At 41.4% G+C, this 12,888-nt stretch overlaps 1 protein-coding gene across 2 annotated transcripts in view; it reads right to left on the bottom strand.

Annotated features, from left to right (window-relative positions):
- The window catches only part of REV3L (REV3 like, DNA directed polymerase zeta catalytic subunit), a 235,346-nt gene that overhangs the window by 87,409 nt on the left and 135,049 nt on the right, over window positions 1–12,888 (bottom strand). For both annotated transcript variants that reach the window (XM_054022361.1, XM_054022362.1), the window contains 7 exons: window positions 11,689–11,783; window positions 10,940–11,044; window positions 9,757–9,841; window positions 9,522–9,670; window positions 8,863–8,988; window positions 4,748–4,985; window positions 1,823–1,965 (listed from right to left, as the gene is read on the bottom strand). In XM_054022361.1, the coding sequence (XP_053878336.1) occupies window positions 1,823–1,965; window positions 4,748–4,985; window positions 8,863–8,988; window positions 9,522–9,670; window positions 9,757–9,841; window positions 10,940–11,044; window positions 11,689–11,783 (941 nt within the window). The remainder of the gene's footprint in view (window positions 1–1,822; window positions 1,966–4,747; window positions 4,986–8,862; window positions 8,989–9,521; window positions 9,671–9,756; window positions 9,842–10,939; window positions 11,045–11,688; window positions 11,784–12,888) is intronic.

The raw sequence follows: 12,888 nt of genomic DNA, 5'->3' as shown, positions 1-12,888 counted from the left end.
ACTTGCATTATTTATTGTTCTGTGTCTATCTCCATGCATTACCATAAATCATGGAAACCCAATGAAGGATTTGTTTGATTATTCAGATAAAAAGATAACAATAGGGTAACATTCAAGAGAAGAACGCCAGACAGCTCATCAGCTGAATAATTGAAGAGTTTGCCAAAGGGTCATTATTTACTGTTAAGTAGTAAATACATGGTATACAACCTCTCTCTTATCTGTGATTGTATACTATTACTTTCAAATTTGCAATGCAATGAGGCACCGTCACAACATATTATCATAACCCTTCATGGATTATTTTAAAATATATTTCTAAAATGCAAAATAATTCCAGAAAGTATATGTTTAAAAAGAGTGTTTAAAAACCAAATTCTTGCCTCACTGAACACATGCAAATTGCATTAATTGTATAGAGATTTGTGCACATGCATAGGAGGGCAAAATTTGCACCCAAGGGAGGTAATTAGTAAGAATTTCATGATAACCAGCTAGATTTCAGACTAAGAGATACGGTGTTGTAGAGTTTGAATTTAATCTGCAATTTCAAGTTTGTAGTCCATTTAGTATAATTAATACAGTATCTCAAAACTATATTAAAAAAATGTTGATGTAACCATGTTGGTCTCAGAATATTAGACACACAAGCAGGTGAAGTAACATCTTTTACTGGCCCAACTTCTGTTGATGGAAGGTACAAGGTTTGTGTCACTCTGCTTCTTTCCCCAGACCTGAAGAAGAGCATCTTGAAAACTTGCACCTTCCACCAGCAGAAGTTGGTCCAATAAAAGATATTACCTCACCCACCTTGTCTCTCTCATTAAAGAAAAATGACTACTATTAATTAGAAAAAAAACTAAAGCAAATACTTCATCTTAATATTAGGATCCCTTTGCCACAGAACCAAGTATTTGTTCATGTGTGTGTATATATATATATATGTGATCTCTATATTATCTTTATATAAGTATATTGAACTCTGTGTGTGTGTGTGTGTATTTCATTACCTTGTTCAATATACTTATATAAAGATAATATATAGATCACACTACTAAAAGTAAGTAGAAAATAATATTTAGATATTCTCTTATCATCAAACTCAGACTACCCACACTATGAATTGAGGTCATTTCAGACCTTTTTTAATTTTTGCAGAGGTAATGAGGGTAAGGGGAGAATATTTTTTTTTAAATTCTGAAACTTGAAACTTCTTCCTTGCTAACTTGTTCCTGCTTGCCGTTCCACAGTTTTAAACTCATGCAATTTCAGGATATAGATATGCAATATATTGAATGAAATGCAGGCTGAAAGTGAGTAGCACTGTATTAATTATGGGTGGTATATAACTGAAAAACAGTACATAGGGAGTCTGGATTCTTTCACAAGTTTACTAAATTCAATATACTTACAGTGAAATCCTGGCAGACTTAAACGGTCTCATGAAAGTAGTAATTTCTATATTGAGTATGCATAATAAAAATTTTAAACAGAAAAATCCCTATGGTAACTGGATGAGCTTTACCCTCTCCTTTAAGACTAACAGAAGACCCTCTTTACTCAGAACATAACAAAAAAAAGGCACCAGGGTGGGAGAAGGAAGGTACAGTTGGGAGAATCAGAAGCCTTTTATGAATAATCATCTTATAAGCCAATTTACAGTATTTAAGGGACATTTCCTGCAATGTGTTGAGAGCATCTCCCTCCCACTGACTTGGGAGTTGAAAGCAATCAGATCTTCCAGGATTGGTACATAGATCAGGAAACCACTTATGTTCCAAGAAGTAACTCAATTTTTAAAGTAGTTTTACCACTTACTTACCACCGTTTTCATCTGCAGTTCCATCTAACTGAGGTATAGAGAGATTAGCTAGAAGCAAACTGTTACCACTCCATTCCATTTCTTCTTCTGAAGATGAATCCTCCTCTTCAGTTGAGCTTCTATGCATATTTTTGCTCACTGACCTAAAGAAAATTAAGCAACCCTGATAAGAGCAGGATATTTTAGACTCTGAAAAGAATTATGGTGGAGGTAAGTGGGAATGTCTTTTCAGGGACGAGAGGAAAGGCAAATATATTTGTCAGATATTTCATTGAGACACAAGAATATTGTTCTGTGGTTTTACTGTGATATCCACTACCATAATGGTAGTCAGGAAAATGTAGACAAGATCTGTGGCACCTGGGTGATACTTTGATTTTGTATCATACGGATTCCAATTTGCCAGTGCTTAATAGCAACTGAAAGTCTGAAGGAAACTGAGTGGTCTGTGTGAGATGAGCTGGTACTCTGTCTAGCTTGTGATGTATCTATTTCAGTAATGGCTTGTTGTTGTTTTTTAAATAAGTCACTGAGGCTGCCAAGCTAGTACTTTTCCAGACCTGAAAAAGCTCTGTGTAGCTCAAAAGCTTGTTTCTTTCACAAACAGAAGTTGGTCCAATAAAAGATATTACTTTACCCACCTTCTCTCTCTCTACTATCCTGGAACCAACATGGCTACAACAACAATGTAAACAAAATGAGTACTAGCATAGGACAAAAAAAAAAAGATGGGTGGAAAAAAGGTTCACTAAAGTTTAAGAAAGACATTGGGGGAGGGAGCGGAGAATCAGAAAATAAATAACGCAGAAGCTCTGCGTTAGAGAGATTTTTTTCTTTAAAATACAGCAATCCATAGTGTTCCATACAGCTAAGCTATTTGGTGGCTCCAAAACAGAACGCTAGAAAAACTATTAAGCAATTTAAAATTTTATGAAAATAAAAAGGGATACAAAACCTATCTTAATAGAAATGTTTTTAAAATATTTTATAATTTTGTATACCAGAATGGCATTATGGGTTACTAGCCTGAAAATGTAAATAAGTAGTAATTTATAAACTCATAGGAATGCAAAAAAAAAAAAAAAAAAAGTGAAATCTGTCCACTGAATCATTTTTTGTACTAATATAACAAAGTATCAAGATTAAATACTTTGAAAAGAGTGATGTCCAAAAAAAGGGAAATATTTTTATCCAGTTTTCCTTTTGACAATATTTTGAAGGAGGAAAAAGTAATATCAGATAGGAAAAAAGGCTTTGTGTCCAAAAAGTATGGGAACTGGGAGTCAGGTAATCCAAGTTCTATTCCCATGTCTAATAGAGTTTTTCTGTATGTCATCAGGAAAATCAGTTAATCTCTCCATGCCTCAATTCTTCCATCTTAAAAATGGGGATCTTAATTATTTCCTACCTCAGAAGAGAGTTGTTAGAATTAATATATTAATATTTGTAAAGTGCCTTGAGTTTCTTGAATGGAACTCAAATACTCAAAGACCTGATCAGAATTTGGGTGGAGAAATGCTGGATATAACTTCCTTTGGGGCCTGTCAATACTGAGTTGACAAAAGAGATCAATACAGAATGACACAAGGCGCTCCAGGAGTCCTTTATCTTAAAGAATCAGCCTACTGCTCAGGGACGGCCAAACTTTTTGGCCTGAGGGCCGCCATCAGGTTTAGTAAATTGTATGGAGGACCTGTTAGGGGAGGGGGTCGTGGCCTGGCCCCCACCTCCTATCTGCCCCCCCTCCGGGACTCCTGCCCCGTTCCCTGATGGCTCTTCTGGGACCCTTGCCCCATCCACACCCTCCCGCTTCCTGTTCCCTGACTGCCCCCGGACTCCCGCCGCCCCATCCAACCCCTCCTCTCATTCCTGATGGCCTCCCCGGGACCCTTGCCCCATCCAACCACCCCTTCTCCCTGTCCCCTGACTGCCCTCTGCCCCCCCATCCAACCTCCCCTCCTTCCTGACTGCCCCCCGGGACCCCTGTCCCCATTCAACCCGTTTCCCCCCCAACCACCATCCACACCCCTGCTCCCTGACCACTACCCCGAACTCCCCTGCCCTCTATCCAACCCCCCCCCCCCCGTCTCCTACCCCCTTACCGCGCTGCCTGGAGCACCAGGGGCTGGTGGTGCTACAGCCGCGCCGCCCGGCTGGACCCGGGCCACGCTGCCACCGCCACCGTGCAGCACAGAGACCGGGTCAGGCCGGGCTCTCCAGCTGCGTCGCCCCAGGAGCTCACAGCCCTGCCGCCCAGAGCATTGCACCGGCGGCAGAGAGAGCGAGCTGAGGCTGCAGGCAAGGGGGAACAGCGGGGGAGGGGCAGGGGGGTGAGCCTTCCGGGCCAGGAGCTCGGGGGCTGGGCAGGACGGTCCCGCGGGCTGTAGTTTGCCCACCCCTGCTACTGCTGGTGGTCCAGAAAAGAAGTGTGCACTGTAAGATTTAATCATTGACCTCAAGGTGAATGGGAACACATGGTGCTATTGTTGGACTGTCAGACTGTACAGTCTTTACAAATGTATTTCCTAAATTGACTCCAGGTACATCAAGTGTCAAACATATACAGTAAGGCTCTAAACGGATTATAATGGAAAGGATGACAGATCAGGAACATAGATACAGGAAAGAGTTACCTTAAAATATGTTCTCAACAGCAAAATTAGAGGCTTGGATACAAAAAACATGCATATAAAACTGATTATCAAGTGTTACCACTTTAAAAGCCATATCTAGCCTGAGAGCTACCCAGATCTCCCAATGCTCAACGGGAGTCCCTTCTGTAAGTCAGAGATAGTGTATGAGTATTTAAGTCACTTCATTTGGAGTTACATATTCACAGGAGTTGAAAACATGAAGTATTTGGGAAAAAGGACAAATATTTCTTTAAAAAAAGGAAAAAGCCTGTTTTCCATGTCAAATACATACCTTCTTTTTTCCCCATGCTCTTCATTGCTGCTATCCCATCTTTGGGACATTAGCAAACTGAGTTCCATCTCTTCCTTTTCAATCTGTGGTTCATTTTCTTCATCATCACTGTTCTGGAGATTTCTGTAGCTTCCAAGAGAATGGTTTTGAGATAACATTCTGTGTCCTCCCATTTGATACCCATCATCCTCCAAGCCAGCCAACAGGTGTATCATGGCCTGATCAGAACTACTGTCCACTGCAAAAAAAAGCCCACACATACATAATTTTTACCTACATTTTATCCTACTTGTAAATGAATGTTTATAGTTTCTCAGTAAAATAACTTTAAAATACAATTCCTAACCATTTTTAATCAATTAATTAGGTAGTGATGGGAGTTGGTGGAGGCACCAGAAACACAGCTCTCTTCATGGCCACCTTATTTTCCATTTCCCTGTTTTACATCACCCTCCCTCCCTGTCAGGCTCCAATCCTGACAGCCTTATACCTATTCCTTACATTTCTTCCTTCTTGCTCTGGTTATACTAATTTCACTCTCAGCAATGCTCCTTTCTCTCCAATTCCTTCCACCCCCTCACACTTGGTGAAAAAGGCTCTCTCCCTTCATTGCAGCAGTTGAAGTCATCTTCTTTTGCTCTCTTCTATTCCTAAGTAACTTAACCTCTCTTGCTTAATCAATTCCCAGGCTGCCAACTCCCACTGACTCCAGTTCACATTCAATTCCCTCCTCAAACACTCTTCTCTGCTTTTCCTCCTATACTCATCTGCACCCTTCACTGTCCAAGATTTTGCCTACTTTTAAAAAAAGCAAAATTGAAAGCATCCAGGAAGAATATTCCTCCTCTCCTTCCACCCCTAATTCCTTCTTTCTATTGAGGAGATCTATTTTCTACTATTTGCCATTAATCCCACAAGCTGTTCCCCTGATCCCATCTTTCTCTGTATATAGAAATATACCTATCTCATAGAACTGGAAGGGACCCCGAAGGGTCATCGAGTCCAGCCCCCTACCTTCACTAGCAGGACCAAGTACTGATTTTTCCCCAGATCCCTAAGTGGCGCCCTCAAGGACTGAACTCACAACCCTGGGTTTAGCAGGCCAATGCTCAAACCACTGAGCTCTCTCTCCTTTCATCCTGGGTTTTCCTCTCTCTCCCATATCTTTACATGTTCTCAATCCTTGGGCTGCTTTGTCTCTGCCTTCAACTAAAGAATCATAAAAATGTAGGGCTGAAAGGAATCTCGAGAGGTCATCTAGTCCAGCCCTCCATAATGTGGCAGGACGAAGTATACTTAGACCAGGGGTTCTCAAACTGGGTGACGGGATGGCTGAGGGGGTCATGAGGTTATTATGTGGGGGGTTGTGAGAGGACAGCCTCCACCCCAAACCCCACTTTGCCCTCCAGCATGGTGGCACTAATGGTGTTAAATATATAAAAAGTGTTTTTAATTTATAAGGGGGGTCGCACTTGCTATGCTTGCTATGTGAAAGGGGTCACTAGTACAAAAGTTTGAGAATCACTGACCTAGACCATACCTGACAGGTGCTTGTCTAACCTATCCTTAAAAGCCTTCAATGATGGGGATTCTTCAACCTCTCTTGGTAACCTATTCCAAATACTTAACTATCCTTATAGTTAAAAAAGTGCTGCAGATTAAGCCCATTGCTTCTTGTACTACCTTCAATGGACATGGAAAGCAGTGGATCATCATTCTCTCGGTAACAGCTCTTAACGTACTCGAAGACTGTTATCAGGTCCCCATTCAATCTTCTTTTCTCTAGACTATACATACCCAGGTTTTTTCCCTAGCCTTTCCTCATAGATCAGGTTTTCTAAACTTTTCATCATTTTTGTTGCTCTCCTCTGAACTCTTTCCAATTTGTCTACATCTTCCTTAAAGTGTGGCACCCAGAACTGGAAACAGTACTCCAGTTTCAGAGGGTTAGCCGTGTTTGCTGCTTTTACAGATCCAGACTAAGAGTCCTGTGGCACCTTATAGACTAACAGATGTATTGGAACATGAACTTTCATGGGTGAATGCATCCGACGAAGTGGGTATCCACCCACGAAAGCTCATGCTCCAATACATCTCTTAGTCTATAAGGTGCCACAGGACTCTTTGCTGCTAGTACTCCAGTTGAGGCTTCACTAGTGTCAAATACAGTGGAACAATTCTCTTCTCTCTCTTAGATACGACACTCCTGAAAATACAGCCCAGAATATTAGGCCTTTTCTACACTGCAGAGTTTTGTCGGCAAAAGGCAGCTTCTGGTGGCAAAACATTGAAGGTGTACACACTGCAATGCCACTATTGGCGACAAAATAAAACCACTTTGACGAGAGACAAAGGGCTTTTTGCAGCGAAGTTAAAGTGACAGTGTCAGTATAAACACTGCCATTCGTCCCAAAGAGCGTGCAGATGCTCCCCCAGTATTCCACAATGCCCACTGTGACTGCTCTGCTCACAGTTTTGAACTCATCTGTCCTGCAGGCATGTACCCCTCCCCTTTCAAAGCTCTATGAAGTTCTGACAGCTCAGCATGCTGCTCTGCTCTGGGGAAAAAAGAGCAAATCGTTAATGTGGAATGCTGTTGTCTCTTGCACTAGGAACACAGAAGCAGGCAGGCAGGGGCGGGTGTGTGTGTGAGACTGCTGTGCAGAGCCAAGGAGGGAAGTGGGGGCCAGATGTCCAGGGTGTCCCCCTCCCCCTGCCTCAGAACTGGCTGCTTTCAGCAGCTGAGACAGCATACTCACTGTCCCCCCAGCATACACATTCTCTCACATATACCCCACACACACACACTGTCTCTCCCCCTCCACACACTTGCTGTCACACGCTCCCCCACCCACTCCTCCCCACTTCAGTTGAAAAGCGGTTGGCAATCTTAATAGGATACCCATGGAACAATGGGATTAAGAAACCTGCATCATGTGACACTGTACCTGCCCCATGAGGCAGTGCAAACCCTTCCAAAAGCACCCTGTGGCCAATTAAACAGTGGGATAACCACCCACAATGCACTGCTCTCTATATTGATGCAAGAGCTACTACTGTGGATACAATCTGCCGACACAAGGAGCGTAATGTGGATGTGAAACAGTGGTTTAATTAAAGCGACATAACTTCTGGCAACAAAACTCTGCAGCCTAGACATAGCCTTAGCCTTTTTTGCAGCTGCACCACTTTGTTGACTCATATTTAGGGCCCCACCAAATTTATGGCCATGAAAAACGCGTCACAGACTGTGAAATCTGGCCTCCCCCCATTAACGATTTAGAGACTCTAATACAGGGGCATTTAACGGTTAAATATTCCTCCTTTCATCATGCTCTAGTTCAATCAGAAGTAATGGGAATGATGCAGAAATTACTGGGTAAAATTCTGTGGCCAGTGTTATACATAGGACCCTACCAAATTCACGGCCATGAAAAACGCGTCATGGACTGTGAAATCTGGTCTCTTGTGTAATTTTACCCAATACTATACAGATTTAAAGGAGGAGACTACCGTTTCTCAAATTGGGGATCCTGATCCAAAAGGGAGTTGCGGGGTGTGTGTGTCAGAAGGTTATTTTAGGTGGGGAGGGTGTCACGGTATTGCCACCCTTAGTTCTGCGCTGCCTTTGTAGCTGGGTGATGGGAAAGCAGCGGCTGCTGGCCAGGCGCCCAGCTATGAGAGTTCTCTCTCGCCCCAAACCCAGAGAAAGAGAGCTGAGAAGAGTGTGAGCAATATAGGCAGGGGAGAGAACAGGCCAGCCAGGCCCCCTTTCTCTCTAACCCAAATTTTGGGACTCCAGAATCTCCTCAAGCATCCCCACACCTTTTAGAGACATATGGAACAGGAACTCCTCCCAGCACCTCTAGTTGCTTGACCTGGAAAATGATATTTTGAATTAGAGCGGCAGCAGCAGCAGAGCAGTCTTTACAAACCAGCTGGATTGGTGAGAGATTATAGAAGGCGACACTGGAAGGCAACCTTCTAAACTGCAAACTCCTTGGGTTAAGGAGTCTGCCTTCCTCTGGGTTTGATACAGAACTAAATACACAGAGGGAATGGCAACAGTTGCCTAGTAGCAAAGAATGTATTATTCATGTCCTGGTTATACTCACTGAAAACTGCAGTCTGATTCAGTCTCTGAGACAGTGGATGAAAACTCTGACTATTTTCCATGACGTTTAAAATCGCTTCTTCATTAATAAGCGCATCCTCCTCTTTATTAGTATCCCTATTAGGTTCTTTAAAAAATTAGACAAAACTTGAAGGAGTAATATACATCAGTGTTTCAATATGAAAGCAAAACAATTTCTAAAAATCAGTTTGTGGCTATTAAACATTCAAGTATTTACAAATTATTTTAAAAGACTTCTAAAAAGTTTCTGTGGTTCTATCAACTATGAACATTTTGATCCACAAAATGTCTTTGTGGTGATGAAAATCCTGCAGATTTTGTGACTTGCTTCACATTCTTTGCACTGCTCAGGTAGCACAAAGAAAAACTAGCTCCCCAGTCAGATATGCTACTGACACAGAGAGGACCCAAATGCATGTAGAGAGATGGCATAGCTGGCTCCTAAGTACCCCTGGTGAAGAGTTTACTTTACTAGTGTTACAAGGAGCTAAAGTGAGGGCAAAGGTACTGTTTAGTTCAGGCAGTCTATAACGAAGAGTCAAATCCTGCTCGATTTATTCATACATAAAGTTCCAATGGCCTAAATATGTGAATGTGTAAGGCTTGGTCCCTAAAATTAATGTCACTGAAAATACTCACCTGTGTTCAGCTGCTTATCTTTGTGCACTTCCACCATATTGGCTGGTGAACATGGAACTGCTTTAGGAGAAAGTACCTCTGAATGTAGTGTTAACTCAGCAGAAAACTCCTCTGATCCATTACTGTAGTCCACTGAGCCTGACAATGTTCTATTTAATTTAAAAAAAAATCTTTAAAATGACTATTCAGGTTAGTACAAAAGGTTATAAATCATGGGAAATGGCTGACTACTTACACAGAGAAGTCACTTTGCTTGAGGATTTCCTTAAGTCTCTTTTGAAAGATTTTTTCACTCTCTGTTGTTGGCACAAATCCACGATCTTTAAGATTAAAAAAAAAAAGGTTTGTTATTTGGAGTTTTTACTCTGATCTATCAACACAAAGTAACTTGTGTATGACTGCTAGGATGATCGCTTATATTAGCAACTCACTAATAATCTTTTGAAAAAATATATTTGCTTAAAACCAGTTCAAATTTGAGTGTTACAACTGTGATCAGAAACCAAAGAAAGACAGTACAACCATAACCAATGCAGCTATTATTCCTGGGGGAATTCTGCGCCACTGCACACGTGCAGAATCAATTAACCGTGCATATTTTTAATTTTTTGTGCAGAAAAAGGCTTCTGCCAGAAAGTTGCTGCAGTTCCACCTTTTGCCCCATCTGAGAACAGTCTCATTCACTGCACAACCTTGATTAATTCCAAGAGTACAGTTTTCCCTGTGCAATTAATTTTTAACCTGACCAAAACAATGTATTTTTCTCCTAACCTGGTTCTGAGAAATAACTACACTGTTTTAACTGAAACTTTGCCGGAAAAAGAAAAAACTGTTTTAGGAAGACACCCATAGCCTGGAAAACATCAGTCCAAATGGGTTGTGTGTGTGGGTGGGAATGGGGCAATTTGCCCCGGGCCCCACAGGGGCCCCATGAGCCCTGGCCCGGCGGCAGACCGGATCTTCGGCGGCATTTCGGCGGTGGGTCCTTCAGTGCTGCCGAAGACGCGGAGCGACTGAAGGGCCTCCTGCCGCTGAAATGCCGCTGAAGACCCGGATCGCCGCTGGGAGCGTACAAGCGCTGCAGCTCCCCCGCTTTGCCCCAGGCCCCCTGAATCCTCTAGGCGGCCCTGGAATATAGGGTATTATAATGTAAAGTGTCAGGCAACCTTAACTTTATTATACACAGCACAGGCAACAACCTGTGCTGTGTATATTATATTCTGTTAATTAATATGATTTTGAATCAAATTTTAATATTTTAAAATACAAATATTGGATAATGCTCTTTCAATAAAATAAAAACAATAAATCTCAAAAAACCCGAAACTTAATACATTAACTTCAGCTCTGTATCCTACTCACCTCTCCTATAAAAATGTTCTATAGACAAACTGCACATCACTGTACACTTCATTTACCTTGTGAATCAGATGGACTAATCTGAGAAGATTCATTCTTCTCTCTCCGGCGCTGCTTTTCATCTTCCCATATAGCTTGCAAACCAGGGTTCCTCCCAATCTGGGCTGGAATATGCCAGAATACATCAAGGAAAGGTTGTCAGGGTGAAGAAACAAATTCTTTAAATAACTCTGACAATGGCTTATTGTTCCACTAATAGCTTCGCATCAGTCCGCTGCTGTTCATTGCAAGTCATACCTTGCCTGGACATACTGGTGTAATGCAAAGTTCTGGCATAATTCCTCTATTTATTCCCTAGTAATCCTTGCTTTTGAAGACTCTTACTACTTAGTTGTGTGGACAAAAGCATAGCTTCTTTTGGCACCCATGCCAATGTTCATTCAGTGGTCATTAAATAAGTTGTGGAAGAACCAAAATAACTGGAATTTTACATCCTTTTCTTACAGGCCAAAAAAAGCCTACTGAGCCCCATTACCGAGATTCTGTGTTGTTCCTGTGATGCTTGGCTATTCTTCTAATCCCCTGCTTTCTCCTCTCTCCAATATCCATTTTATAGTTCTTGTTTATCATAGAGTTTCGTACTGCTGTCCATGACTAGAGTATCTGAGCACCTTATTATTTATATTGCATGCAGTATATCAGATGCCTCAATCAGGGTTTAAGCCTCGTTGTGCTAGGCATTATAATAATATGACAATATAAATCCCTGCCCTGAAGAGCAATACATACAGAATAATTAGCAATTCACCTTCAACATCCAATCGATTCAAAATATCAGCAGCTACTGCATCCACCTCCAATTCGCAGGTACTCTGTGGTTCAACACCATCTAATATTAAAGAGCTGCAATAAAATAAATATCACATAGCCAGATGGGTTAATTTGATAATGATTTTTCTTGTGAATTTTTTAAAATAACTCTCTCCTTTACTTGGAATGGCAACCAAAATAGTTGCAGGGAAAAATTACTATGCTAATTCAGTCCACGTAACTATCAATTATTATTGCCATTTACTATAAGTTTTTAAATCAACACACACATACCTATTTCTAATTTGGATACATACAGATGTCCAAATACCGAGATCATGTTTTGGGGAGGAAGCGAAGATGCCATTTCTGAAATACTGTGGCAGTGATGCTTTTAAATGTATTTCAAATGTGAAAATAACCGGGTACATATTTGAATAGAATTTGCTTTTAACAGGAGAATATTCTTACTGCTAATTTCTTTCTGGGATGCAGATTCCACTGTTGTAGAACAGAGAGTAGCTCCTTTTATATGCAGATTAGGCAGGGGAGCAGCTAGTAAGCAGCTCTCATTTGTCACCTTTCATCTAGAGTAACACGGTTCTCTCCATTGCTCTCTCATCAGTTCGGACAGAATCCATGTTGGTGGAATCCAGGACCCAGAAAGGAATTAGCAGTAAGAAAATTCTCCTTTCTGGGTCAGAGTTCTATAGTGCAAAACAGGTAGGGACTGGTTCAGCATTTTCCATTAAGTGTAAAGAAAAACAATGCAAAAGATGCCCTATTTCCCAAACCCCTTATAAATCAACTGCTTCTCTGGGATAACGTAACAAGAAACAATCAAGTAAAAAGAAACTACCAGGGTCCCAAACCAACTAAACAAACTAAGGACTACTAGCTAGGAGAAGGTCTAGTATGAGATCAGGAATGGATCCTGTTATTGCCTGATGGTTTGGACACTGCAGCAGAACATGTCCACTTTCCTGTTGTGCCTTTTATTGAACAGTTCTATTTGGATAAGGCCCCACAAAGCCACTTGCAACTGGAATATGCCATTCTCCAAGACGCATTGCTTGGGTGAATCCTTTGATGAATGAGCCAGTCTACTTGTCTATTTTCTTTCTCGGGCACAAAGAAAGCCTCAAACATATTAGCTGTATAGTCGGCATACAAAATACTAAGGGGTAAAGACATAGAG

Source organism: Malaclemys terrapin, chromosome 3, assembly GCF_027887155.1.
Source record: "Malaclemys terrapin pileata isolate rMalTer1 chromosome 3, rMalTer1.hap1, whole genome shotgun sequence".
NCBI classification, from domain to species: Eukaryota; Metazoa; Chordata; order Testudines; family Emydidae; genus Malaclemys; species Malaclemys terrapin.
This window is presented reverse-complemented; position numbering and strand designations above follow the sequence as displayed.